This window comes from Melanerpes formicivorus, unplaced genomic scaffold (assembly GCF_026170545.1).
Source record: "Melanerpes formicivorus ecotype bairdi unplaced genomic scaffold, bMelFor1.0.p_v2 SCAF_60, whole genome shotgun sequence".
Classification (NCBI taxonomy): Eukaryota; Metazoa; Chordata; class Aves; order Piciformes; family Picidae; genus Melanerpes; species Melanerpes formicivorus.
This window is the reverse complement of record NW_027142412.1, coordinates 3322113-3348288: the sequence shown is the minus strand read 5'-3', so window position 1 is coordinate 3348288 and position 26176 is coordinate 3322113. Positions and strand designations below refer to the sequence as shown.

General features: G+C 61.4%; 2 protein-coding genes across 2 annotated transcripts; one reads left to right on the top strand and one right to left on the bottom strand.

Moving 5' to 3' along the window:
• Positions 1–34: 34 nt before the first annotated feature.
• Positions 35–4427, bottom strand: CCDC157 (coiled-coil domain containing 157). Its single transcript, XM_068161861.1, has 5 exons — positions 3949–4427; positions 2599–2770; positions 1408–2035; positions 1010–1087; positions 35–177 (listed from the first exon to the last, which is right to left on the bottom strand). The coding sequence occupies exons 1-5, from the start codon at positions 4200–4202 to the stop codon at positions 116–118; spliced, it is 1194 nt and encodes a 397-aa protein (XP_068017962.1). The 5' UTR covers positions 4203–4427; the 3' UTR covers positions 35–115.
• Positions 4428–4632: 205 nt separating this feature from the next.
• SF3A1 (splicing factor 3a subunit 1) lies at positions 4633–25604 on the top strand. Its single transcript, XM_068161860.1, has 16 exons — positions 4633–4816; positions 7036–7148; positions 8025–8229; positions 9445–9702; positions 11369–11443; positions 12509–12659; positions 14056–14249; positions 15498–15615; positions 15767–15952; positions 17291–17412; positions 18478–18720; positions 19492–19702; positions 21477–21631; positions 23165–23266; positions 23464–23535; positions 24956–25604. The coding sequence occupies exons 1-16, from the start codon at positions 4751–4753 to the stop codon at positions 25055–25057; spliced, it is 2373 nt and encodes a 790-aa protein (XP_068017961.1). The 5' UTR covers positions 4633–4750; the 3' UTR covers positions 25058–25604.
• The last annotated feature ends 572 nt before the right edge of the window (positions 25605–26176 follow it).

The following is a 26176-nucleotide window of genomic DNA, read 5'->3' as shown; positions in this document are numbered from 1 at the left end:
GCCCCTGACCTGCTGTGCCCGCAGCTGCTGCCCACTCTGCTCCTGGCTCTTCTGCAGCTGCTCTTCCAGCTTGGCCTTGTCCTCCTCGGCCTCCCCCAGGCTGGCCTGCAGCTCCTCACGCTCCTGGGCCAGGCTGCTGAAGTGCTGCAGCAGGAGCTTCAGCTTGGCCTGCAGGGACTGCACAGGGCTGTGAGCCTGCATGGGGCTGCTGCTGAGCCCCTGCTCCCCATCACCCTCACACCCAGCAGCAGCACCCAGGGGCTCAGCCCACTCCCACAGCTGTCTGAGCAGCTCCAGAGCTGCCCCAGCCGTACCTCCTCGTGCCTCAGGATGCTCTGCACTTTGGCCTTCTCCTTCTCCAGCTGGATGGAGGTGCTGCTCAGCTCCTGGCTCAGGCTCTCCTGCTGGCTGCTGAGCAGCTGCACCTTCCCCTCCAGCTCCAGGACCTGGCTCTTGGCCACCATTGAGGTCTCCATCTCCTCCAGCAAGGTGGTCTTGGCCACCTCTGGGGAGAGAGACACAGCATCTTTGGCCCAGGCTGGGCAGGATGAGGAGTTACAGCTTCACAGGTGACACTGGGCTGGGAGGGACCCTCCAAGGTCACCTTGTCCAACCCCCTGCAGGGACATCTCCAGCTACAGCAGGCTGCCCAGGGCCACCCTGGGTCTGCTCCAGGGACAGGGCCCCAGCCACATCTCTGGGCAACCTGTTCCAGTGTCTCACCACTGCCCCTGTGCAGAACTCCCTCCTTCTGTTTGCAGGAGTCCCACACCCTTCACAAGGTGAGGGCAAGGTAGGTGTGGAGGGAGGGCTGTGATCTTCTGCATCTCCACCAGCAGCAGCCCACTGTGGTGCTGAGTGGTATTTGGGCACTGCAGCTGAGGAGGCTTCTCCCCACTGCTCCCAGCAGCACCAACCCTGACCCACTCTGGGGGGAGCTGGGAGGTCTGTGGGTGTAAAACGCTGGTGAGGTCAGAGGGAGGCTGGGGGTGGGCCCCAGGGTCCTTACCCAGCTCCTGCAGTGCAGCCTGCTTGGCAGCCAGCTCCTCCTTCAGGGCAGAGAATTGTTCTTCCAGCAGAGCAGCTCCTGAAGCAGCACAAAAGCTTCACTCATTAAAGGACTCCTCAGGAAGCCCTAAACCACGGAGGCAGCAGCAGACAGCCACCCCCAAAGTGCTTTCCAGCCAGTGCTTGTGCTCCAGAGGGAGGAAGCAGTGAGAGGACCTGGGCAGCCAGCTCCTGCCCTCTGGGCTTAGACCCCACAGCAGGGCAAAGCCCTCAGCACCCACAGAAAGCCCTGACAAAAGCCCTGCTCATGGTGCTGGGACCAAGAGCTGACCATGGACTCCAGGCCTCCCCTGCCAACCCCCCTGGGCCTGGGAAGGGCTGCTGGGAGCAGTGCTGTACCTTTCTGCAGCTCAGCCTTGTCCTGCTCCAGCCTGGCCACGACCTCGGAGTGTTCTCTGCTCTTTGCTGCCAGGCTGAGCTCAGCCTCCTTCCTCTGCTGCTCCTGGGTCTGCTTCTCTGCCTCAAGCAAGCAGGAGAAGTCCTCAACCTGTCTCCTCAGCTCATCCCTCTGTTTCTCTGCCTCCTCCAGCTCAGACTTGAGAGGGCTGAGCTGCTGCAGCAGCCTCTGGAGGTGCTTGCGGATGCGGGAGAGGTCCTTGCTCTGCTCTGAGGCCCAGTGGCTCACGTCCACTGCAGACAGAGTCCTTCTGCCTGTGCTCTCCTCTGCCACCTGCAACTTGCTGAGGGCTGAGGGGATGTTCTGGCTCTGGCAGATGCTGGCAATGGCCTTGCCAACCTCCCTGAGGCCGGCCTGGGCACTGGCACAGGTGTCACAGCCTCCCAGGGAGGAGGCAGGCGCTGGCCTGGGGACGCTGCTGTCAGCCATGCTGTGGGCAGCCCTGGGCAGGGAGCTGCCCAAGGGGTCCCTGTCTGGTGTGCAAGCACCCAGACACTTCAAGGGCTTCTTCTCAGGGCTCTCAGCCTGGGGGGTGGGTTGTGGTGGGAAGCTCTCCTTGGCAGCTGCCTTCTGGTGGAGAGAACAGAAAGAGAACCCAGGTCAAGCAGAGTCAGCTGCAAAGGATCCAGAAGAGCCCAAATGCAGAGGTGGGAAAGGAGAGGGCAGCACAGCAGTGCAGCCCAGGGGCAAGGAGGGCACCAAGCCCCCCTCTTGGCAGCATGACCCTCAGGCTCAGCTTGTGGGGTTGCAGTGCACACAGCTCACTGAATCACAGAGTGTCAGGGGCTGGAAAGGGAGCTTGAAAGCCCACCCAGTGCCACCCCCCTGCCAGAGCAGGGTCACCCAGGACAGGTCACACAGGAACCTCTCCAGGTGGGTGTCAAATGGCTCCAGAGGAGACTCCACAACCTCTCTGGGCAGCCTGCTCCAGTGTTTTGTCACCCTCACAAAGTTTTCCTTCTGTTCCTGTGGCTCCTCCTCTGCTCCAGCTTGCCCCCAGTGCCCCTGGTGCTGTGCTTGGCCAGCCCTGAGCAGAGCCTGGCTCCATCCTCCCCACACTGCCCTGCACAGCTTTCTCCCCAGCAGTGAGGGCAGCCCTCAGGCTCCAAGCTAAAGAGACTCAGATGTCTCACCTCAGCCAGGAGCTTCTGGTAGGAGGCTCCCAGTTTCAGCATGCTGCAGCAGTACCTCTTGGCTGTCAGCCCCACAGACATGGAGGGTCCTGCTGCCTGTGCTGGGGCCACGGCTTGCCTGCTCAGCAGGTTTTCTGTGTAGCCTGTGAAGCTCTGGAGCAGCAGCAGCAGCCTTTTTGTGACAGAAACAAAACACAGCTTAGAGCACCAGAGTGGCTGGAGCAGGGAAAGGGCAGGCAGGTTGTCCCCCAGCCCCTGGACACAGTGGGGTTGGCACAGGAGGGTGGGTATCAGCACACCTGGGACCCCCCTGCCCCTGCCCCGGGCCTGAGTGACTCCCTGCAGCAGCATTTGGTGGGATGAAAATCCTCCTGCAGGGGCAGGACACAGGCTGTGCCTGCTGCTTGCAGCCAGCCCCCTGCAAGAGGCTGCAGTGAGGCCCTCCCAAAGGATCTGGGGCACCCACGCTGCCCATACCAAACCCCAGTGGTCAGGGCCAGCAGCTGCCTGGGAGCAGCTCCTCCTTCCAACGGGAGGTGTGTTTATTTCACTCAGTTTCCAAGAGCTGTGCTCTGCCTCCCAGGGCTGCGGGTGCTAAGGGCTCCTGGGCAGAGCAGCAGCTTCATCTGCTCCCTCGTGGCCAGCTGTCATGCTGAGAGGAGCTGGGGCTTAAGCCTCAGAGCAGAGCTGTGGATAAGGTGGCTGAGCTGTTGGCACTCTGCTTATGGAACCGTGAGGGAATAAAGCACCCAAAATGCTTCAGGAAACCACAGAATTGCTTTGGTTGGAAGAGACCTTTAAGATTCAACCTAAACCTCCCCCCGGTGCAACCTGAGGCCATTTCACAGCCTCACAGATGGCATCGGGTGGGAAGGGAGCCTCCAAGGGCATCCTGTCCAACCCCCTGCAGGCAGCAGGGACAGCTCCAGCCGCAGCAGGCTGCACAGGGACACAGCCAGGCTGAGCTTGGACGTCTCCAGGGCTGGGGCCACAACCACGTTCCCGGGCAACCTGTGCCAGTACTTTAGCACTCTCGTTGGAAATAACTTCCTCATGTCCAACCTCAACCTGCCCTGCTCTGGTCCTATCACCGACCCCCACCTGGCTCCAGCCTCCTCTCAGGGAGCTGCAGAGCGCAAGGAGGTCTCCCCTCAGCCTCCTTTTCTCCAGGCTGAAGACCCCCAGCAGCTCCTCAGCAGCTCCCCCAGCAGCTCCCCCAGCAGCTCCTCAGCAGCTCCCCAGCAGCTCCTCAGCAGCTCCCCAGCAGCCCTGCTCTCCAGAGCCTCCACCGCCGTCGTTGCCTTTCCCGGGACACGTTCCAGCCCCTGCGGGTCGCCGGTGCCGTCTCACCTGTCTATCACCAGCTCCAGCAGCACCACATGGGCGTGCTGGGTGAACTCGGGGTCGCTGTCGGTGTAGCGGTAGCGCTCCAGCAGCTCCCCCACGTCCAGCTCGCAGGACACTCGGTTGGGGAACTTCCAGGAGCGGAACCGCACGGCCCCGGTGCCGGCCCGGGAGGAGAGGTCGCCGATGGCTGCCTGCAGGTCCCGCAGGTCGGCTCGCAGGCTCTCCATGCAGCCGCGGTGGCCCAGGAGATGAGCCATGCTGCTGGGGGGGCTGCCCCCGGGGGGCTGCCCCCGGGACACCCGAGCCGGCGCGGAGGGTAACGGCGCCCCGGGGGACGGGACGGCCGGCCGCAGCGGGACCAGCACAGCGGCTGCCGGGGCTGCGGGGCTCCAGGGGAGCGAGAAGCGGGGGACACCGCGGTGAGGAGGCACCGACCGAGGCCGCGGCACGGACGCGACGGCGACACCAGCGCGGCCGCCGCAACGGAGCCGGCCCCGCCGGTAACGCTCCCGGCGGACTGCGCCCCCTACGGGCAGGCTCCCGGCAGCGGCTCGCTCCACCTCTGGGCGATCCCCCGCCCCCCCCCCCGCCGTGTAATGGTACGTCCCGCCGCGCACGCGCAGTGCCCAGGCCGCGCCGGCCGCCCGCCGGGGCCCTGCGTCACTTCCGGCGCGCACGCGCGGCGCCTGGCGGGCCGGCGCCATTTCGTCCCCCGCGGGGCCCTCGGCGTCCTCCTCCTCCCCTGCGCCTCAGACCGGCAGCGGCTCCGGCGGGGAGGCCTTCCCCGCCACCGCCAGGCAGCGCCATGCCGGCCGGACCCGTGCAAGCCATGCCTCCGGCGCAGCCGGCGCCTCCCGCCGAGAACAAGCCGGTGCGGGCCGCGAGGGGTCGGGGCGCGGCGGGGCTGGGCCTGGGCTGCGGGGCAGCGGCAGGGCGGCGGAGGGCGAAGGCCTTGTCTGGGAGGCCCCTACGGAGAGCCGGAGGTCGTAGATTCAGAGAGTGCTTTGGGTTGGAAGGAGCCTCCAAGCTCCTCCAGCTCCAGCCCCCCCCACGGGCAGGGACCCCTCCCCCAGCCCAGGCTCCTCAGGGCCTCATCCAGCCTGGTCCTGAGCACCCCCAGGGCAGCCGCAGCCTCCCTGGGCAGCCTGTGCCAGGCTCTCGCCCTCTCACTCTAGGGAATTTCTTACCCGCAGTCTCGCTGTGCTCTTCCCAAGCCTCTGCATCCTGCCCCTCCCAGCCCCTGCTGGCTCCCTGCCTGCCCTTCCGGCAGGACCCTGCCCGCTGCTGGCAGGCTGCTCTGAGGCCTCCCTGGAGCCTTCTCTTCTCCAGGCAGCACAGCCCCAGCTGCCTCAGCCTGTCCCCACAGGGAGGGTCTGCAGCCCCCAGCACTCCCATGGCCTCCTCTGGACCCCCTGCAGCAGCTCCAGGTCCTTCTCGTGCTGGGGGCACTGGGACTGGGGGCAGTGCTGCAGGTGGGCTCTGAGCAGAGCAGAGGGCAGAATCCCCTCCCTGTGCTGCTCTCCCTGCCCTGGCTGCAGCCCAGCACAGGGTTGTTCAGCCTGGAGCAGGGAAGGCTCCAGGGAGGCCTCCTGGTGGCCTTTCAGTCCTGGGAGCGGCCAGCCAGAGAGCTGGGCACAGCCTTTGGGGCAGGGCCTGTTGTGTCAGGGCAAGAGGTGATGGTCTGGAGCTGAAGGAGGGGAATGCAGGCTGGAGAGAAGGGAGGAAGCTTGCACTGAGGGTGGGGAGAGCCTGGCCCAGGTGCCCCATCCCTGGGCCCACTGCAGCTCAGCTTCTTTGGGGCTGTGCAGGCTGCTGGGAGAGGATCAGCGTGCTGACAAGTGCAGCTTTGGCAAGACAAAGCCATCCCCAGGGACTTGGGCTTGGGGTTTGCTCTGCCATCAGTGAGCAAAGTGCCCTGCAGAGCATTCCTGCAGGGAGAGGCTCTGCTGAGCTGCACCAGGATCAGCAGTGGTGCTAACAGCTCAGATTCCCTGCAGCCCCTCAGGCCCCTGGGAGCACCCATGCCTTCCAGAGCTGTTCTGCAATGCTGAGTGAGCTGTTCCTGGATGGGGAGGTTCAGGCATCCCCCCAGGCTGCCCCTTGGGTCAGCATTTTTCAGCCCACACAGGGTCAAGGCCAAAAGGGAGCAGTGCCAGGAGGGCTTGCTTTGGTTGCCAGTGCCCAGCCCTGCAGCTGGGTCCCCTGGCCAGGCAGCCAAACATCATCTCCTACCCTGAGGAGCTGAGGAATGCCTCTGTGGGCTGGCTGCTGCAGGCTGTTGAAGCAGACCTTTGTGTCAGGAGGGATTGGCTGCTCTGGGGGCTGAGGAGGAGAGGCAGGGCCCTGTGTGCCCTCTGCATTGCTGTGAGCAGTGCTCAGCTTGGTGAGGTCCCTGGCACTGCCAGGGGAGGTGAGGAGGCAGAAGGGAGGGGAATTGTCCAGCTCAGCCACCTCAACATGACCCTGCTCTGGGTTTGCAGCCCCCATGGCTACCTGCCTCAGCAGTGGTGTGGCCAGCAGGAGTCAGCCCCTGGGCTGGGCACTGGTGAAGCCACAGCTCAAATCCTCCCTCCAAGCAGGACACTGAGGGCTGGAGCAGGGCCAGAGGAGGGCAACAGAGCTGGGGAGGGGGCTGGGGAGCAGGGCTGGGAGCAGCAGCTGAGGGAGCTGGGGGTGCTCAGCCTGCAGGCTGAGGGAGGCCTCACTGCTCCCTGCAGCTCCCTGGGAGGAGGCTGCAGCCAGGGGGGTTGGGCTCTGCTCCCAGGAGCAAGGGAGAGGACTGCAGGAGATGGCCTCACACTGCCCCAGGAGGGCTTTAAGTTGGGCATGAGGAGCAATGTCTTTCCCAGCTGGGTTGTCAGGGCCTGGCCCAGGCTGCCCAGGGAGTCCCCAGCCCAGGAGGGCTTTCAGAGCTCTGATGTGATCTGGGGGGGCTGTCCCTGCTGGCTGCAGGGGGTTTGGCCTTTGGGGTCCCCTCCCAGCCAAGCTGTGCTGTGGTTCCTGTGCCCTTCAGCTTTGCATGCTTGCTGCAGCCAGGAGGCAGCAGGGCAGAGCACTCTCTCTACCTCTGCCTCTCCTTTGCCCTTGCAGGCTGAAGAGGAGTCAAAAGAGGAAGCAGCCCCAGCCAAGCCTGTGGTGGGAATCATCTACCCTCCTCCAGAGGTCAGGAACATTGTGGACAAGACTGCCAGCTTCGTGGCCAGGTGAGTGTCTGGGGTGGTGCTGCTCCTCTCCAGCAGCTGCAGCAGGGGCAGTCCCCTGCCCCCTGTGAGGGCTCTCCAGGCTGAGTGGCCTGCAGTGAGGCTGTGGCAGAGAGCTGGCAGCCTTCTGCTGCTGCTGTGAGAGAGCTCTGCTGGGAGGGCTGGGGGGGATCAGACCAAGGCCTCTGGGAAATCCTGCAACGAACCAGGGACCAGCTGCCCCTCAGGAGGGAAACCAATACCCCAGGTAGGAAGGGAGCCTCATCCCAGAGGCCTCAGTGGGAGATGGAGCCAGCAGGAGCTGTGGCTGTGGCCTGAAGCCTGTAGGCCCATGGGAGGTGATGCACTTCCCAGGACAGGAGAGGCTGCTGGCTGCCTGAGCCCTGCAGTTCAGCCCCATCCCTCCTGCTGTGCAGCTGGGTTGGGCTGTGCTGGTGGCTCAGAGCTGTGCCTCCAAGCCTTGGCCACCTCCCTGCCTTCTGGCCAGGGGGAGGGATGTGTGCACCTCCAGAGAGCAGTCTGAGCCTCACTCAGGAGGGGTGAGCTGCCCCGGGGGGGGGAGGGCTGGCAGCTGGCTGGCCTTGCCTCAGCTGAGCTGCTTCCATTTGCTTCATCCCAATGTTCTGCAAGCTGAAGCCTTCCTCTCATCCCTTGTAACCCTCCCTGGCTGCCTCCCCCCTGTGTGAGCTCCAGGGGGAGCCTTGGCCTCCTGGGCAGTGTGTGAGGAGCACAGGAGGTGAAAGCCTTCGAGCTGGCTCTGGGTTCTTAGCCACCCCAGCCCCCAGAGGGGCTGCCTGCTGCCTGCACACTCCCTGCCCTGGCAGGGTCAGCTGTGGGCACACAGCTTGGTGCCCACCCCTCTGCCTCTCTGCTCCCCAGGAATGGTCCTGAGTTCGAGGCTCGGATCCGGCAGAATGAGATCAACAACCCCAAGTTCAACTTCCTCAACCCCACCGACCCCTACCACGCCTACTACCGCCACAAGGTCAGCGAGTTCAAGGAGGGCAAGGCTCAGGAGCCCTCAGCTGCCATCCCCAAGGTCATGCAGCAGCAGCAGAGTGCTCAGCAGCAGCTCCCACAGAAGGTCAGTGCTGCCCTTGGGCCTTGCTCAGGAAGGGGGCTGCTGGGTGCTCAGGTCCCAGCCTGAGCTGCAGGCAGAGCTCTGTGCCAGGAGCTGTTGGCACATCCCAGCCCTGGGGGGGTGGGGCTGGGGGTCTGACACTCTTGGGGGCAGGTCTGCATCCTCCACTTGCTGCCAGCTCAAGGGCTGTGTGTGCCAGACCCAGCCTGCTGTTCTCCTTGGCCCACCTTGATGTTTAGCTGTGCCCTGACTGCTTTGGGGCTCCCACTGGTGAGAGCTGAGGACTCCTGCCACAGCCCAAGCCTCAGAGCACTTCCCTGAGGCTGCAGCTTGGGCTTCTCCCATGCAGTGTTGTGTTAGCAGCATTTCCTTTGTGTCTGCCAAAGAGAGCAACTTCCCCTTGAAATGGGGAGAGCAAGATGTTGCTGATCTTGCTCAGCTGCTCAGAAACCCAGCTGAGAGGTGTCCCTGCTGCTGGCAGGGGGCTTGGAGCAGGTGGTCTGTGGGATCCCTTCCAGCCTGGGCCACAGATCCATGTCCTGGGGGAAAGGACTCTGAGACTCCTGCTTGCTCTGCCCTGCAGAGTGCTCAGTGCAGTGCTGGCCAGTCTGGAGAGCAGTGCCTCCAGACTGGAGGTACCAAAGTCACCTCCAGGTACTGCTAGCAGAGTCCTCCTGGTGTCCAGAGCTGTAGCTGTTGGAGCAGCATCTCTTTCCTGGCAGGCCCTAAAGGCAGGGACCTGCAGAGCTCATCCAGTTCCCCTCCCCCTGCCGTGGGCAGGGACACCTCCCACCAGCCCAGGTTGCTCAGTTCTCCATCCAGGCTGGCCTTGAACACCCCCAGGCAGGGAGCAGCCACAGGCTCCCCTGGGCAGCCTGTGCCAGAGTCTCCCCACCCTGGCTGGGAAGAGTTCCCTCCTCGTCCCCAGTCTCAGTCTGCTCCTCCAGCTCCAATCCCTGGCCTCTCATCCTGTCACTACAATCCCTGGTGCAAAGTCCCTTCCTGGCTTTCTTGTAGGCCCCTTGCAGCTGTTGGGAGGCTGCTGTGAGGTCTGCCTGGGGGGGTCCAGGTGCATCCAGGTGCACCCCATGGTAGTTGCTGACTCCTCCCTGCAGCTGCCCGGGGGCCCGCCCCGCCGAGAGGGGAAGGAGGCTGTGCCGAGCGCTGGGCAGCGATTCCCCTCCTCAGTCCCTGCTCACTCTGCCTCCTGCCCTGCAGGTGCAGGCCCAGGTGATCCAGGAGACAGTGGTCCCCAAAGAGCCACCTCCAGAGTTCGAGTTCATCGCCGACCCTCCCTCCATCTCGGCCTTCGACCTGGACGTGGTGAAGCTGACGGCGCAGTTCGTGGCGCGCAACGGCAGGCAGTTCCTGACCCAGCTGATGCAGAAGGAGCAGAGGAACTACCAGTTCGACTTCCTGCGCCCCCAGCACAGCCTCTTCAACTACTTCACCAAGCTGGTGGAGCAGTACACAAAGGTAGCCCTGCTCCACAGGGGTGCTCTCAGCAGGGGGTTGAGTGTTTGCCTTGGGAGGGTGGCTGGAGCCCCGGAGAGGGCTGGGCTGGAGCCCCGGGAGAGGGCTGGGCTGGAGCCTAGGAGAGGACTGGGCTGGAGCCTAGGAGAGGGCTGGGCTGGAGCCTAGGAGAGGGCTGGGCTGGAGCCTAGGAGAGGACTGGGCTGGAGCCTAGGAGAGGGCTGGGCCGGAGCCTAGGAGAGGGCTGGGCTGGAGCCCCAGGAGAGGGCTGGGCTGGAGCCTAGGAGAGGGCTGGGCTGGAGCCCCAGGAGAGGGCTGGGCTGGAGCCTAGGAGAGGGCTGGGCTGGAGCCCCAGGAGAGGGCTGGGCTGGAGCCCCGGAGAGGGCTGGGCTGGAGCCTAGGAGAGGGCTGGGCTGGAGCCCCAGGAGAGGGCTGGGCTGGAGCCCCGGAGAGGGCTGGGCTGGAGCCCCAGGAGAGGGCTGGGCTGGAGCCCCGGAGAGGGCTGGGCTGGAGCCCTGGGCGAGGGCTGGGCTGGAGCCTAGGAGAGGGCTGGGCTGGAGCCCCAGGAGAGGGCTGGGCTGGAGCCCCGGGAGAGGGCTGGGCTGGAGCCCCGGGAGAGGGCTGGGCTGGAGCCCCGGGAGAGGGCTGGGCTGGAGCCTAGGAGAGGGCTGGGCTGGAGCCCCGGGAGAGGGCTGGGCTGGAGCCCCGGGAGAGGGCTGGGCTGGAGCCCCGGGAGAGGGCTGGGCTGGAGCCTAGGAGAGGGCTGGGCTGGAGCCCCAGGAGAGGGCTGGGCTGGAGCCTAGGAGAGGGCTGGGCTGGAGCCCCGGGAGAGGACTGGGCTGGGGGGGTGCAGCAGGGACAGCCCCAGCCAGAGCAGGCTGCACAGGGACACAGCCAGGCTGAGCTTGGATGGCTCCAGGCATGGAGCCTCAAGCCCAGCCCTGGGCAGCCTGTCCCAGTGTCTCCCCAGCCTCCCTGTGCACAACTTCCTCCTGATGTCCAACCTAAATCTCCCCTGCTCCAGTCCCAAACCATTGCTCCTTGTCCTGTCACCAGTCCCTCCCCAGCCTTCCTGGAGGGCTCTTCAGATAGTGAAGTGCAGCTCTCCCTGAAGCCTTCTCTCCAGGCTGAACAGCCCCAGCACTCCCAGCCTGTGCCCATGGCAGAGGTGCTGCAGGTGCTCTGATCATGGCCTCCTCTGCACCCTCTCCATCAGGTCCATGCCTCCAGAGTGTTGGGGGCCCCAGTGCTGGACACAGCCCTGCAGGTGAGGTCTCAGCAGAGCAGAGGGGCAGGATCCCCTCTCCCCATCTCTGCCCACACTGCTTTGGCTGCAGCCCAGGCTGCCATTGGCCTTCTGGGCTGCAAGTACCCAGTGCTGGCTTCTCCCCTACTAGCACCCCCAAGTCCTTGCCTGCAGGGCTGTTCTCAATCTCATCCCCCCCAGCCTGCATTTGACATCTAGGACTGCCCTGACCCATTTGTAGGGCTTTTTAAATGCAGAGTGGGGCTGGAGGGCCAGCAGGGCCTGTATGAGCCCAAAGCATGAGCAGGAAGTGATGCAGGACAAGGCATGCAGGCTCAGGGGTCTGCTGATGTGTTTGTCAGTGTGGAAAGGAGGCTTTGGCCAAAAGGTTTGTCCCCAACTGTCATGTCAAATGTGTTTCAGATCTTGATCCCTCCAAAGGGTTTGCTCCTCAAGCTCAAGAAGGAGGCTGAAAATCCCAAGGAAGTCCTGGACCAGGTATTGCAACCCCAACCTGCAGGAGTGGCTGTTGGTTTCCTCCTCTGCATGTTTCTGGCTCTGGCTGCAAGTTCAGTACTCAGACAGGGGGTGCCCCAGGCTGCCTCTGCACTGCCATCAGTGTCCCTGCTGGGGGTTTGCTTGTGGCAGCATCGAGGCACAGACACTGCACAGCACCAGTGCAAAGCAGGATGGTTCCCTCTGACACATGGAATCCTTCCAAGCTGTCCTTTACTGCTTTGACCTCTGTCATTGTCACAGAGGCTGCCTTTGCTTTGGGCAGGTGGTGTTCCAGCAGGGTCATAGAGTGTCTGAGCTGGCTCCTGGCTGGGAGTCTGCAGGGGTACCTGAGCCATGTGCTAGGATGGCTTGGTCCTAGATGAAGAAGGCTCAGAAATGCAGCCTCAGAAAACTCCTTCAAAACTGAGTCCAACCCTGAGCCCAGCACTGCCAGGGCACCACCAAGCCATGGCCCTCAGCACCATGGCTCTGAAACCCCTCCAGGGATGGGGACTCCCCCACTGCCCTGGGCAGCCTGGGCCAGGCCCTGACATTGTTCCTCAGGTCCAACCTAAGCCTCCCCTGGGGCAACCTGAGGCCATTTCCTCTCATCCTATCACTTACTCCTGGGAGAAGAGCCCAGCCCTCACCTCACTCCAGCCTCCTTTCAGGGAGGTGTGAGGAGCCAGGAGGTCTCCTCTCAATCTCCAGGCTGAGCACCCCCAGTCCCCTCAGCTGCTCCTCCCCAGACCCTTCCCCAGCTTTGCTGCCTTTCTCTGGACACCCTCCAGCCCCTCTCAATGTCCCTGGAGTGGGGGGCCCAGGATGTGAGTTGTGGCCTCAGCAGTGCCCAGCACAGGGGATGATCCCTGCCCCAGTCCTGCAGCCCCAGCTTTGGCAAAGCCCTTTGCAGTCTGAGACTCCGGAGGCCAAGCTCCAGGTTCCAAGCTCAGCCTTTGTCCTGCCAGGCCTCTGTGATGGCTGTGAGGGCCTTGGTGGTGCTGTGAGGGAGGCTGTGGTGTGCTGCTGGCCTGAGCTGTGCTGTTGCTCTGCCTGCTCGTGCAGGTGTACTACAGGGTGGAGTGGGCGAAGTTCCAGGAGCGAGAGCGGAAGAAGGAGGAGGAGGAGAAGGAGAAGGAGCGCGTGGCCTACGCCCAGATCGACTGGCACGACTTCGTGGTGGTGGAGACTGTCGACTTCCAGCCCAACGAGCAAGGTACTGCAGCTGAGTGCTGGGACCTCTGCTGCTGCTCCCCTGGGGTGGGGGCCCCGTGCTGAAAGGCCATCTGCAGGCAGCCCTCGGCTGGTACAGCTGCATGGCCCCCAAAGAGGGAGGGGGAAGCCACCCGGGACTGGTTTTACCTGCAGTCAGTGATTCAGAAGGCCAGGACTGCTCCAGGGCAGCAGAGCTGCTCCCACTGTCCTGCTGGGGCTTTCATCTTGAAGTTCAACAAGACCCAAGGGCAAGGTCCTGCATCTGGCTCAGGGCAATCCCAAGCACCAATACAGGCTGGGCAGGGACTAGCTGGAGAGCAGCCCTGAAAGAAAAGGCCTTGGGGGTGCTGGGGGAGGAGAAGCTCAGCAGGAGCCAGCAGGGAGCACTTGCAGCCCAGGCTCTGCTTGGCTCTCTGGGCTGCAGCAAGAGAAGTGTGGCCAGCAGGGCAGGGAGGGGATTCTGCCCCTCTGCTCCACTCTGCTGAGACCTCAGCTGGAGTATTGCATCCAGTTAGGATCACATCACAGCATCAGTCAGGGTTGGAAGGGACCACAAGGATCAGCTAGTTCCAGCCCCCCTGCCATGGGCAGGGACACCCCACACTAGATCAGCCTGGCCAGAGCCTCATCCAGCCTGGCCTTAAACACCTCCAGGGCTGGGGCCTCAGCCACCTCCCTGGACAACCCATTCCAGGGCTTCACCACTCTCATGGGGAAGAACTTCCTCCTCTGTTCCAGGAAGGCTCTGGAGGGGCTGGAAGGTGTCCAGAGCAGGGCCACGAGAATGAGCAGAGGGCTGGAGCTGCTCTGCTGTGAGCACAGACTGAGGGAGTTGGGGCTGTTCAGTCTGGAGAGGAGAAGGCTCTGAAGAGAACTTCTTGTGGCCTTCCAGGATCTGCAGGGGGCTGCAGGAAAGCTGGGGAGGGACTGCTGAGAGTGTCAGGGAGGGATAGGACTGGGGGGGATGGAGCAGAACTAGAGGTGGGGAGATTGAGATTGGCTGTGAGGAAGAAGTTGTTGCCCAGGAGGGTGGTGAGAGCCTGGCACAGGCTGCCCAGGGAGGTGGTGGAAGCCTCCTGCCTGGAGGTGTTTGCAGCCAGGCTGGAGGTGGCTGTGAGCAACCTGCTGTGGTGTGAGGTGTCCCTGCCCATGGCAGGGGGTTGGAGCTGGCTGAGCCTTGGGGTCCCTTCCCACCCTGGCAGCTCTGTGATCCTCATAGCTGGTGCTGCTGTTCCTCTCTGCAGTCTCCATCCTGTCCCCTCTCTGTGTTTGCTCACAGGAAGTTTTGCCTCTGCTGCTTTGTGAAGAAACTGCTTTTCCTTCAAGAGGTTGATGTTTCTGTCTGTGCTTTGAGCAGCTCAATGAGGGAGTCAGGAGCTCTGGTCTCTGTCTTGCAGGGAATTTCCCCCCTCCCACCACCCCAGAGGAGCTGGGAGCTCGCATCCTGATCCAGGAGCGCTACGAGAAGTTTGGGGAGAGTGAGGAGGTGGAGATGGAGGTGGAGTCAGATGAGGAAGATGAAAAGCAAGAGAAAACAGATGAGCCCCCAGCCCAGCTGGATCAAGACACTCAAGTGCAGGATATGGATGAGGTAACAGCAGAGCCAGCAGGAGCTTGTGTGGTTTCTGGTCCCCTTGGTTTTCACTGGGGGAAGTTCCTCAGCTCCTTGAGGGACTGAGGTTGCCTTCTGAGGGCATTTCAGACCTCTTCCTGCTGGAGTGCTGAAGTTGGTGTTCACCATTTATGGTTCTTTAAACGTTTTCCATGGCACCAACCTCATTTCCAGGAGTGAAACCCAGTAACTGTCTCACTGAGTGGTGTGGGTTTGTTGGTGACCCAGCCTGTGAGGCTTTCTCTGCACATGGAAGAGATGACTCACTGGAGACTCTTCCTCCCTGCTCACTCCATAGCAGCTGTTTTGCTGGTAACCAGGGGCAAGAAGCCTGGCTGAGCCCTGAGCCCCTGCTTGCTGTGCTGTGGTAATGTGGAAGCTGAGGAGCCCTTGCTTCCTCTTCTGGGCTTGCTGAATCTGACTTGTGGTTGTCCAGAGGAACCACTCACATCAGCTGTCAGGGCCAAAGCAGCTGTGCTGCACAGGACTTCCTGTGCCTCTCTCAAATCTTGTTTGCTGGACAGGAAGGACATGGACCTGAGGGAGTGGGTCCAGAGGAGGGCCATGAAAATGCTCAGGGGGTTGGAGCAGCTCTGCTGTGAGGACAGGCTGAGGGAGCTGGGGCTGTTCAGCCTGGAGAAGAAGAGGTTCCAGTACCTGAAGGAGGCCTGCAAGAAGGCTGCAGAGGGACTGCTTACAAAGGCCTGCAGTGGTGGGATGAGGGGCAATGGGTTGAAGTGAGGGCAGAGCAGATTGAGATTGGATGTCAGGAGCAAGTTCTTTACAGTGGGGGTGGTGGAGCTCTGGAGCAGGTTGCCCAGAGAGGTGGTTGAGGCCCCATCCCTGCAGATGGTCAAGGTGAGGCTCTAAGGGGCTCTGAGCAACCTGATCCAGTGGAGGGCAGAACCATGGAATCCACCAGGCTGGAAGAGCCCTCCAGGATCACCCAGCCCTACCCAAGGACCAGAGCATGGCTCTCAGGGCCTCGTCCAGGCTTTCCTGGAAGCTCTCCAGGGACGGTGACTCCACCACCTCCCTGGGCAGCACATCCCAATGGCCAATCTCTCTCTCTGTGGAGAGCTTCTTGCTAATACCCATTCTCCATGTCCATTCTCACTGCAGGGGTTGGACTGGATGGCCTTTGGAGGTCCCTTCCAGCCCAGGTGCTAGGGTACTTGACTGGAGGGCCTTGCTTACCTCTTCCCCCCTTTTCTCCCCCTAAACCAGGGCTCGGATGACGAAGACGAAGGTCAGAAGGTTCCTCCTCCTCCAGAAACCCCAATGCCACCACCTCTTCCTCCCACCCCAGACCAGGTCATTGTGAGGAAAGACTACGACCCCAAAGGTAACTCAGGCTGGTGAAGAGCAGAACCTCTCCAGGAGGCAGAGCTCTCCCTCAGGACACTTCCTTCCCGCACCCCCAGGCCCCCTCACCGCTTCCTGGCCCGCAGCCTCTTGGTGCTGTTGGTGTTTAACAGTGTGGTTTGCTTCCCCAGCCTCCAAACCGCTGCCACCAGCCCCAGCTCCAGATGAGTACCTGGTCTCCCCCATCACTGGGGAGAAGATCCCTGCCAGCAAGATGCAGGAGCACATGAGGATCGGGCTGCTGGACCCGCGCTGGCTGGAGCAGCGCGACCGCTCCATCCGCGAGAAGCAGAGCGACGACGAAGTCTACGCCCCAGGTCGGCTCCAGCCCCAGCACAGCTTGCAGGGCCACTGCCCAGCCCACTGCTGGGGGCTCCTGGCACATCCCCCTCCCTCTGCTCTGCCCCCCACTCGATAAGGACCATCTCAAGCCTGGCTGTTCGCTGCTGGCCATCGCGTGCCGCGCTGTGGCTGCGTTCCTCGTCCGCGGCGGACGAGGGCAGGCTCAGCAGGCCAGCAGTGACACCAAGCAGTTGAGAAGGCTCAGGGCCTGCAGGGGTGCCATCCAGAGGCACCTGCACAGGCTGCCAAGGTGGCTGAGGAGAGCCTCATGAGGTTCAGCAAGGCAAAGTGCAAGGTCCTGTGCTGGATCAGGGTGATCCTCAATGTCAGTCCAGGCTGGGGGTGATGAGATTGAGAGCAGCCCAGGACTTGGGGGTACTGGGGAGGAGAAGCTGGGCAGGAGCCAGCACTGGGCACTGGCAGCCCAGAAGGCCAATGGCAGCCTGGGCTGCAGCCAAAGCAGTATGGGCAGAGATGGAGAGAGGATCCTGCCCCTCTGCTCCTCTCTGCTGAGACCTCACCTGCAGGGCTGTGTCCAGCTCTGGGGCCCCTAACACTCTAGAGGCATGGACCTGATGGAGAGGGTGCAGAGGAGGGCAGGGAGATGATCAGAGGGGTGGAGCACCTCTGCTATGGGCACAGGCTGGGAGAGCTGGGGCTGTGCAGCCTGGAGAGGAGTCTTCAGGGAGACCTTAGAGCTGCACTTCAATATCTGAAGAGGGCTACAGGAAGGCTGGGGAGGGATTGTTTGAAAAGGCCTCTGGTGACAGGATGAGGAGCAATGGTTTGGAACTGGAGCAGGGCAGATTTAGGTTGGACATCAGGAGGAAGTTGTGCACAGGGAGGCTGGGGAGACACTGGGACAGGCTGCCCAGGGCTGGGGTTGAGGCTCCATCCTTGGAGCCATCCAAGCTCAGCCTGGCTGTGCCCCTGTGCAGCCTGCCCTGGCTGGAGCTGTCCCTGCTGCCTGCAGGGGGTTGGACAGGATGCCCTTGGAGGCTCCCTTCCACCCCAGTGCTATTTCTCAATCTGTGCCTCTTAGCACACTCCCTCACTCTCTCCACATCCCACTGATAAGGACCATCTTCAGTGCAGCTTTGCTCTCAGCTGCCCGTGCTCTGGATACATTTATCAGCAGCTCTGGGAGTTCTCTAAACTGAAGGGCAGAGAACTGCAGCTGCTGCTGAGCAGCCATCAGTCACAGTGTCTCTGTAAGCAGAGCAAGGTACCAAACAGCCTAAAGGTCCTTAGAGGAGGCTTCCTCATGCTTGGTGAGATCCCCTGAGGTAGCAGTTCCTGTTTGTGCCCTGCAGGGCTGGACATTGAGAGCAGCCTGAAGCAGCTGGCCGAGCGCCGTACCGACATCTTCGGTGTGGAAGAGACTGCCATAGGCAAGAAGATTGGAGAGGAGGAGATCCAGAAACCAGAGGAAAAGGTAGAGTGGACACTGGGGGGGTTGAACAGCACCCTGTGGTATGAAGAATTCTGGCACTTCTGTGACTCTGAGAGCAGCCCTGAGAAGGACCTGAGGCTGCTGGGGGTTGAATGGTTGGGTAGGAGTTAGCACTGTCTGCTGCCAGCCAGAGCCAGCTGTGTCCTGGGCTGATCCCCAGCAGCAAGAGCAGGGAGGGGATTCTGCCCCTCTGCTGTGCTCTGCTGAGATTCCCCCCTGCAGTGCTGGGGCAGCTCTGGAGTCCTCAGCACAGCCAGGGACTGTTGGAGCAGGGCCAGAGGAGGCCACAGCAGGGCTGGAAGCCCTCTGCTGTGAGGCCAGGCTGAGAGAGTTGGCCTTGGGCAGCCTGGAGAGGGCTCCAGGGAGACCTCCTGGTGGCCTTGCAGTGCTGAAAGGGCTGCTCAGAAAGCTGGGGACAGACTTTGGAGCAGGGCCTCCTGTGCCAGGACAAGAGGTGATGGTTTGAAACTGAAAGAGGGAGATTGAGAGGGGAGAGAAGAGAGAAATGTTTGGCACTGAGGGTGCTGAGAGCCTGTCCCAGGCTGCCCAGATTGCTGGGAGAAGCCCCATGGCTGGCAGCATTCCAGGTGAGGTTGTGTGGGGCTGTGATCAAGCTGCCCCATGGCTGGCAGCATTCCAGGTGAGGTTGTGTGGGGCTGTGATCAAGCTGCCCCATGGCTGGCAGCATTCCAGGTGAGGCTGTTTGGGGCTGTGATCAAGCTGCCCCATGGCTGGCAGCATTCCAGGTGAGGTTGTGTGGGGCTGTGATCAAGCTGCCCATGGCTGGCAGCATTCCAGGTGAGGCTGTTTGGGGCTGTGATCAAGCTGCTCTGGCTGCAGCTGTCCCTGCTGGCTGCAGGGGGGGTGGATTCATTGACCTTGAGAGGTGCCTTCCAATCCAAAACATCCTGTGATTCTCTGGTTCTGTGCTGCATGACTGGAGCCTCCTGAGCTCTGTTGCTGCTGTGCAGCTGCTCTCTCCATGTGTTTGCAGCTCACTGCTGCCTGGACAGGCTGGAGGGGTGCTGATTGATTTCCTCCTGGCAGGTGACCTGGGATGGCCACTCGGGCAGCATGGCTCGCACACAGCAGGCTGCTCAGGCCAATATTACTCTCCAAGAGCAAATTGAAGCCATCCACAAGGCCAAGGGACTGGTGCCAGAAGATGACAGCAAGGAGAAGATTGGTCCCAGCAAACCCAACGAAATGCCACAGCCACCCCCTCCTTCATCAGCATCCAACCCCCCAGCCAGCGCTCAGCCCATCACATCCGTTCCTCGTCCTCCCACAGTGAGTCTTTGGGCTTCCAGGAGCAAATAAGTGTGGCTGGAGTTAATCAGGAGGGAGCCCTGCTGCAGCTCTGGGTTTATGACAGCAGGGAGCTGGCTTAGGAGCAGATTTTGAGTCAAGTTCGTGGTTCCAAATAACTTCTTCAACCAGCAGAGGAACCCTCGTGAACTTGCAGTTAAAAATGGAAAGCAGGACTTGGGTGGAGCTTTTCATTCTTGGAGGCTTGGATCAGCTGGGCTGGAGAGGAAGCTGGGCAGGGAGATCTGGGAGGAGGAGTGTGGCTGGCAGAGGAAGGGGTGGGGGCTCTCTTGAGGTGTTAAAGGGTGTGATGCAGAGCAGAAGCAGCTGGAGGTTCAGAGGTGGTTCCCTGCCCGGTGTCCTTGCCCCAGGGGTTCCACTCTGGAGCAGCTCTTGCTTGGTGGCTCAGGGTCTGACACCCAAGTGGTGGGGGGAGGGAGAACTCTTTATTCCTGAAGCTTCTGTGCCCCTTTGAAGGCACCTGGGGCTGGCCAGGTGGGCGAGTCTTTGGCCAGCAGAACTCCTCTGTGTGCCGCCCTGGTGGTTTCCAGCAGGCCTGGCCTTGGTGGCTCAGGGTGTGACACCCGAGGGGTGAGGGGAGGGAGAACTCTTTAATCTATTCCCGCGGCTTCTGTGCCCCTCTGGGGGCGCCTGGGGCTGGCCAGGGGGTGGCTTGCTGAGGTTCTGGGCGAGCCTGGCGCGCAGCCCCGCTCCGCGCAGCCCCCAGCCAGGCTGTCCCCCGTGTCGCCGCAGATGCCGCCCCCGGTGCGCGCCGCCGTGGTCTCGGCGGTGCCGGTGATGCCTCGCCCCCCCATGACCTCGGTGGTGCGCCTGCCGCCCGGCTCGGTGATCGCCGCCCCCATGCCGCCCATCATCCACACCCCGCGCATCAACGTGGTGCCCATGCCGCCCTCCGCGCCGCCCATCATGAGCCCCCGCCCGCCCCCCATGATCGTGCCCACAGGTCAGTGCCCCGCTGCCCCCCCCCTGCCCCGCTGCCCCCCCTGCCCCGCTGCCCCCCCTGCCGCTGCCCCCCCTGCCCCCGCTGCCCCCCCTGCCGCTGCCCCCCCTGCCCCGCTGCCCCCCCTGCCCCGCTGCCCCCCCCTGCCCCGCTGCCCCCCCTGCCGCTGCCCCCCCTGCCGCTGCCCCCCCCTGCCCCGCTGCCCCCCCTGCCCCCCTGCCCCCCCTGCCCCCCTGCCCCCCCTGCCCCCCTGCCCCCCTGCCCCCGCCAGCCCAGCTCGGGCGCAGAGAGGCTGTGGGGATGCTTGGGTGCCCGGGGAGGGGGTGGAGGCCTCGTGCCCAGGGGTTCTGAAGGCCAGGCTGGATGTGGCTCTGGTGGGAGGTGTCCCTGCCCATGGCAGGGGGGTGGGAACTGGCTGAGCCTTGAGGTCCCTTCCAAGCCTGACAGTTCTGTGACTCCATGCTGAGGGGAATGGAACTTCTGTGTGAAGAGAGGAGAGCAGCCCCAGAGGGGATCTGAGCAATGCTCAGCAAGAGATAGAGGGTGGGAGGGCAAGAGGCTGGGGCCAGACTCTTGTCAGAGGTACCCAGGGACAGGACAAGGGGCAGTGGGCACAAACTGGAGCCCAGGAGGTTCCATCTGAAGAAAGTTCTGAGGGTGCTGGAGGCCTGGAGCAGGCTGCCCAGGGAGGTTGTGGAGGCTCCTTCTCAGGAGAGATTCCAACCCCCCCTGGCCACTGTGATCCTGGGCAAGCTGCTGTAGCAGCAGGGGGTTGGACTGGATCATCTCCAGAAGTTCCTTCCAGCTCCCACCATGCAGGGGCTCTGGAACTGCTCTGTGATGCAGGCTTGCTCTTGAATTCCTGTTTCCTTCAGTGCCTCTGGTAATCCAGATCACATCCACTGCCAGAGGCACAGGAGGAGCAGAGTGTGACTGTGCCCAGAGACCCCAGGTGCCACCATTGAGAGTTTTGGGGTGTTTGATCCAGCGTTAGCAGCACTGCTTTGGGGCTCAGGGCTCCTCCTCCAGCATGAAATGCAAACCAGTCTGTCTCAGCCAGCTGATACCTGTGTCCCTGGGAGCCTGCCCAGGTGAATGTGAGCAACCCAGAAGGAAGCAGAGTGAGGAGCAGCTGCCAGCACCTCTTTGGCTGTCACAGCTTGTGACAGGTCACACAGAATGTCCGTGGCTGGAAGAGACCTCCAAGCTCATCCAGCACTGCAGGGTCACCACCAAGCCATGTCCCTAGGCACCAGGTCCACAGCTGCTTGAGCACCTCCAGGGAGGGTGACTCCAGCACTGCCCTGAGCAGCCTGCTCTGGTGTTTGAGACCCCTTTCAGTGAAGAAATGCTGCTGCTGGTGCAGAGGGAAGAGCCATTCTCTGACCCCCCCCCCCCAGCAGCTTCATGGCATTGGGTGCTTTCCAGGCTGAAAAGCAGAGTGTAACAAATCCAATTCTTCCCTTTCTTATCATCACTTCTTGATTGGAGGTGCTGGCACTGCTGTGTGCCAGGCTGTGCCAGCTTGTGCTTTTCTGCAAGCTCTGCAGGAAGCTCTTCTGCCTCTTGTGTTTTCCTGGGCTGTTTCCCAACATAAACCATCTCCCAGCGTTTGATCTCGGCCTCTTGCTGGTGGCTGTCTCAACTTCCTCCACCTATTGTGGTGTCTCTCCCCAGCCTGCACTGCCCTGCTCAGGGAGCTGCAGTGCAAGGCAGTGCCTGCTGTGTGCTCAGGGGGTGATGGCAGGTGGGGCTGTGTCTTCCCATCCCCTTGCAGCCTTCGTTCCTGCCCCTCCTGTGGCTCCCGTGCCCTCTCCGGCCCCCATGCCGCCCGTCCACCCCCCACCCCCCCTGGAGGAGGAGCCAGTCTCCAAGAAGCTGAAGAGTGAGGACAGCCTGATCCCAGAGGAGGAGTTCCTGCGCAGGAACAAGGTATGGCCGAGGCTTGGCGGCTGCCTGGGGAGCAGCAGGGCCCTGGCCCGGCCTGCTGGGGCAGGGGAGCTGGGTGTGAGAGGACTGCTCAGGGCAGAGACTGCTGAGGTGGCTCCTTCCTACCACCAGTGCAGCACTGCACACCACACAGGCAGTGAGGCTGTTCAGCTGCTGCAGGGTGGAGAGGCTCTACAGAGGGACCTGGATGGACCAACAAGCCAAGGCCAGTGGTGGGCTGAGGTTTGACAAGGCCAAGGGCTGGGTCCTGCACCTGGGTCACAACAGCCCCAGGGATGCTCCAGGCTTGGGGCAGAGTGCCTGGAAACTGCCCAGCAAAAAGGACCTGGGGGTGTTAGTCAGCAGCTGAAGATGAGCCACTGTGTGCCCAGGTGGCCAAGAAGGCCACCAGCATCCTGGCCTGGATTGGCCATGGTGTGGCCAGCAGGACTGGGGCAGGGATTATCCTTCTGTACTTGGCCCTGCTGAGGCCACACCTTGAATACTGGCTTCAGTTTTGGGCCCCACTCTCCAGCAAAGATGTTCAGGTGCTGGATGGAGCAGGTCCAGAAGAGGGCAAGAAGGCTGAGGATGAAGGGAGAGCAGGGCTGGGGAGGAGGGGCTGAGGGGACTGGGGGTGTTCAGTCTGGAGAAAAGGAGGCTCAGGGGAGACCTTACTCCCTGAAAGGAGGTTGGGGTGAGGTGAGGGTTGGTCTCTTCTCCCAAGGAGCAAGCAACAGGACAAGAGGAAAGGCCTCAAGTTGCCTCAGGGGAGGCTTAGGTTGGACATGAGGAACAATTTCTTCCCCAAAAGGGTTGTGAAGTCCTGGCCCAGGCTGCCCAGAGCAGTGGGGGAGTCCCCATCCCTGGAGGGGTTTCAGAGCCATGCAGCTGTGGTGCTGAGGGCCAGGGCTTGGTGGTGCCCTGGCAGTGCTGGGCTAAGGGTTGGACTTGAAGGTCTTAAAGGTCTCTTGCAGCCAAAGCAGTTCCATGTTTCCCTGCTGCTCAGCTGTAATTAAGAGCTAGGTTCATGATAATGTAAAGAGCTGAAGCTGCTAATCTGCTTTTAAGCAGAGGGCTGCTAAGCTGCCAGCACAAGGAGCTTGAAGCCTTGGTGTCAGCATGACAGTGCAGCAGTGTGCTGTGTCCCAGAGCCACACAGACTCTGTGCAGCTGAACTCCAGCCTGAGGAATGAGCTGGAGGTCCTGTTGGGAGCCTCTGTGGCCTTCTTGGCCATCTGCATGGAGAAGCTGCCTCCTGTTTGCTGCTCCACTGCCTTCACTCTAGCCCTGGGATGCTTGGTGTGCAGCACCCCAGGAGGGACTCCTGCAGGAGGGACTCCTGAGCCCCTGCTCAGCCTTGGCTTGTGGTGGCAGTGGAATGGCTCTCTCAGCCTTGGGCCAGCACAGCTCTGTGTTTACTGAGGAGCTGAGATAGGAGGCTAGTTCTGGAGATCAGTGATCAGCCTGCTGCTCTCTTATCTCTGTCCTGAGCCTCCTCACTGCTGCATGAGGCTTTATCTTTGTTTCCTCCAGGGTCCAGTCACGGTCAAAGTCCAGGTTCCCAACATGCAGGACAAGACAGAATGGAAGCTGAATGGCCAAGTGTTGGTGTTCACTCTGCCTCTCTCAGACCAGGCATGTAGCTCATTAACCTGGCCCCTGCCCCTTCCCTGCTACCTCAGTTCTTCCCTGCCTGGCAGGAGCTGTACACCTCTGGGTATTCTCCATGCTGCAGCCTCTTGCCCAAGAGGATTGTGTGGCTGGGGAGCAGCTCTGAGCATCTTTCCAGTGGTGGAAAACAAAGCCCTGACCCAGCCCTTCTGTTCTCCTAGGTGTCTGTTATAAAGGTTAAGATCCATGAGGCCACAGGCATGCCAGCTGGGAAGCAGAAGCTGCAGTATGAGGTGGGTCTGAGCCCTTCAGGTGCTGGGGGCTACTTCAGAGCTTTCTGACTTGCTTACAAGAAGAAGCTGTAAAGGACCTGCTGAGATACTGGGAAGAGCAGAGGGAATGGCTTTCCTGCCTTGGTCACAGAACCACCCAGAGCAGGACAGGCCTTCAGTGGGTGGCATCAGTTGGTGTGCTGCTGCAGAGTACTCTGAGCTCAAAGGCTTCCTCTGAAGTCAGTTTTGGTTGGGGTTTTTTTACACCTAAATGCAGCAGCCTGCTCCTGCTCTGTGTGAGCCTGGGGGTGCTGGTGGGTGAAAAGCTGGACAGGAGCCAGCAACATGTGCTCCACACCATCTCCTGGGCTGACCCCCAGCAGGGTGGGCAGCAGGGGCAGGGAGGGGATTCTGCTGGGGCAGCTCTGGAGTCCTCAGCACTGGCAGGGCTGGAAGCCCTCTGCTGTGAGGCCAGGCTGAGAGAGTTCTCCAGGCTGAACAAGCACAAGAGAAGGCTCCAGGGAGACCTTCTGGGGCCTTTCAGTGCTGAAAGGGCTGCTCAGAAGGGTGGGGACAGACTTCTGAGCTGGGCCTGTTGTGACAGGACAAGAGGTGATGGTTTGAGACTAGAAGAGGGAGATTGAGGCTGCAGAGAAGGGAGAAATGTTTGACACAGGCTGGTGAGAGCCTGTCCCAGGCTGCCCAGAGAGGTGGGAGATGCCCCCTGCCTGGAAGCATTCCAGGTGAGGTTGTCTGGGACTGTGATCAAGCTGCTCTGGTTGCAGCTGTCCCTGCAGGAGGTTGGACTGGGTGACCTTGAGAGGTCCCTTCCAACCCAAACCAGTGGTGCTCTGGAAGATGGAATAGGACACTGTGGGACCCTGGCAGCTCTGAGAAGGCTCCAAAACACAGACAGAGGCCTTCCTCCCTCCCTTCCTCCCTCCCTCTGCAGAGTGGAGCTGTCAGGAGGCACCACTCCTGTGTAATAACTCACTTCCAGTCATGCATGTGCCCAGGCACAACCTGCTGCCTAAGCAGTGAACTTTGGGCACTGATCTCCTCAGCAGTTCATCTGGGGGCAGATAATGTGTTAACCCTTGGTGAGAGGGGAGCTTCAGTGAGGTCCTTTGAGGGGCAAGGGGGGCAAGGAGCAGTGGAGCCTGAATAACTTCCTGTGTTGTGGTGACCATCTCCATCTGTATATGGGTAGAGCTGCCTCTCTACTCCTGGGGCACTACCAACCTCCTCCAGTGCCCAGCTGCTGAGGCACTGGTCTCTCTCCAGGGTGTTTCAGAGCCTGCAGCCCTGTCAGCACCCTGCTGTCAGAGCAGGGCCAGCAGGGCTCCATCTCTTGAGGAGAAGGGGTGTTGTGGGAAGGGAGCATCAAGATCTCTGCTGTACCTGGCTCTTGTGGCTTATTGTTTGTTTCTTCTCTCCTCAGGGCATCTTCATCAAGGACTCAAACTCCCTGGCATATTACAACATGTCCAGTGGCTCTCTGATCCACCTGGCACTCAAGGAAAGAGGAGGCAGGAAGAAATAAGAGCCATGGAGCCCAGAGAAGTGTTGTGGCCATGATGCCACTTGTGTAATCTCCCCCTCCCCACCTGCAAATCCTCTGGCCTTCCAGGGACTGCTTGGAAAGAGAGACTGGACCCCATGTGGGGGAGAGAGAAGCTGTTGCTAGAGCCCTGAGATGTGTCAGTGTAGTGACCTGGTGTGTAACTGCAGCGTGTTAGTGCTCCATGCTTTGCTCCAGCGCTGCCTCTCCACTCAGTTCCCTCTTGCAGCACCCACTGAAGTAATTCCCAGCTTAGCTTAGACCTTCCTTGGAGGGATTCCCACTGCCCAGCAGCATCAGCTCTCTGCAGTGCTTCCTGCTTTAACCTTCTAGCTGGAAATCTTTCTTCCCTACCCTTCTTTGACCCCTGTTTCTTTCTCTTCTCTGATCTACCCCAAAACCCTCTTGCACCTGCTCTGGAATTCATCCTCCTTCAGCATCCCTCTCCCCTGGGGCTGTGCATGCTGAGCAGCTTTGTACTGCTTCTGGACAGCCTGGTTTGTTTCAATAAACATGTTTTGGTGTCACAGCTTCTTCCCTTGGGCTCTAAAGCTTTAGATGAGGATGTGCCTTGCTTCACAGTGGGGAAATAGTTTGGGCTTTAGGGATAATCCCTTCTACCAGCCTGGCAAAAGGAGTTCAGCCCTACCAGGCCTGTGAAAGCTCATTTTTAACTCCCTTTCCAGCAGGAAGTGCTGAGTTTGTGAGGGTTGGATGTTTTCAACCAGGGCAGGTCTCACCCAGTTGCTTACAGATTCTTTAATGGTTTCTTTTTAGGAGAGTGGAGCCAGTTTGACTTGTTTGGGCTGGTGGTGATGGGGTGCCTCACAGTGAAGCAGTGGTGGGGCTGCTTTGGAGTGTGGGGTGCTTGTAAAGGGGCTGCCACTTGTGCCAGAGCCTTCGGAGTGTCCTTAAACAGCCCTCTTGCAGCCTCATCCAGCTTCTGTGCAGTCCCAGTGCATTCCTAGCTCCAACATAGGCTTGGCCCAGTATGGACTCTGGCCCCGTACGGAACATAGCCCAGGCGGGGCTCTCCCAGTGTCGCATTCCAGTACGGCCGAGTGAAACCCTGGTACAGCCCTCTTGCAGCCCCATCCAACT

What these genes read in the sequence shown, in the direction of transcription:
- CCDC157 (XM_068161861.1), bottom strand. Translation starts at nt 4,202, where the DNA reads ATGGCTCATCTCCTGGGCCACCGCGGCTGCATGGAGAGCCTGCGAGCC. An exon ending in CAAGGCTGAGCTGCAGAAAG is followed by an intron (nt 1,088 to 1,407) that starts GTACAGCACTGC and finishes GTGCTGCTTCAG; the next exon opens with GAGCTGCTCTGCTGGAAGAA. An exon ending in GGCTGCACTGCAGGAGCTGG is followed by an intron (nt 178 to 1,009) that starts GTAAGGACCCTG and finishes AGCCCTGTGCAG; the next exon opens with TCCCTGCAGGCCAAGCTGAA.
- SF3A1 (XM_068161860.1), top strand. Translation starts at nt 4,751, where the DNA reads ATGCCGGCCGGACCCGTGCAAGCCATGCCTCCGGCGCAGCCGGCGCCT. An exon ending in TCCAGAAACCAGAGGAAAAG is followed by an intron (nt 17,413 to 18,477) that starts GTAGAGTGGACA and finishes TCCTCCTGGCAG; the next exon opens with GTGACCTGGGATGGCCACTC. An exon ending in CCCCATGATCGTGCCCACAG is followed by an intron (nt 19,703 to 21,476) that starts GTCAGTGCCCCG and finishes ATCCCCTTGCAG; the next exon opens with CCTTCGTTCCTGCCCCTCCT.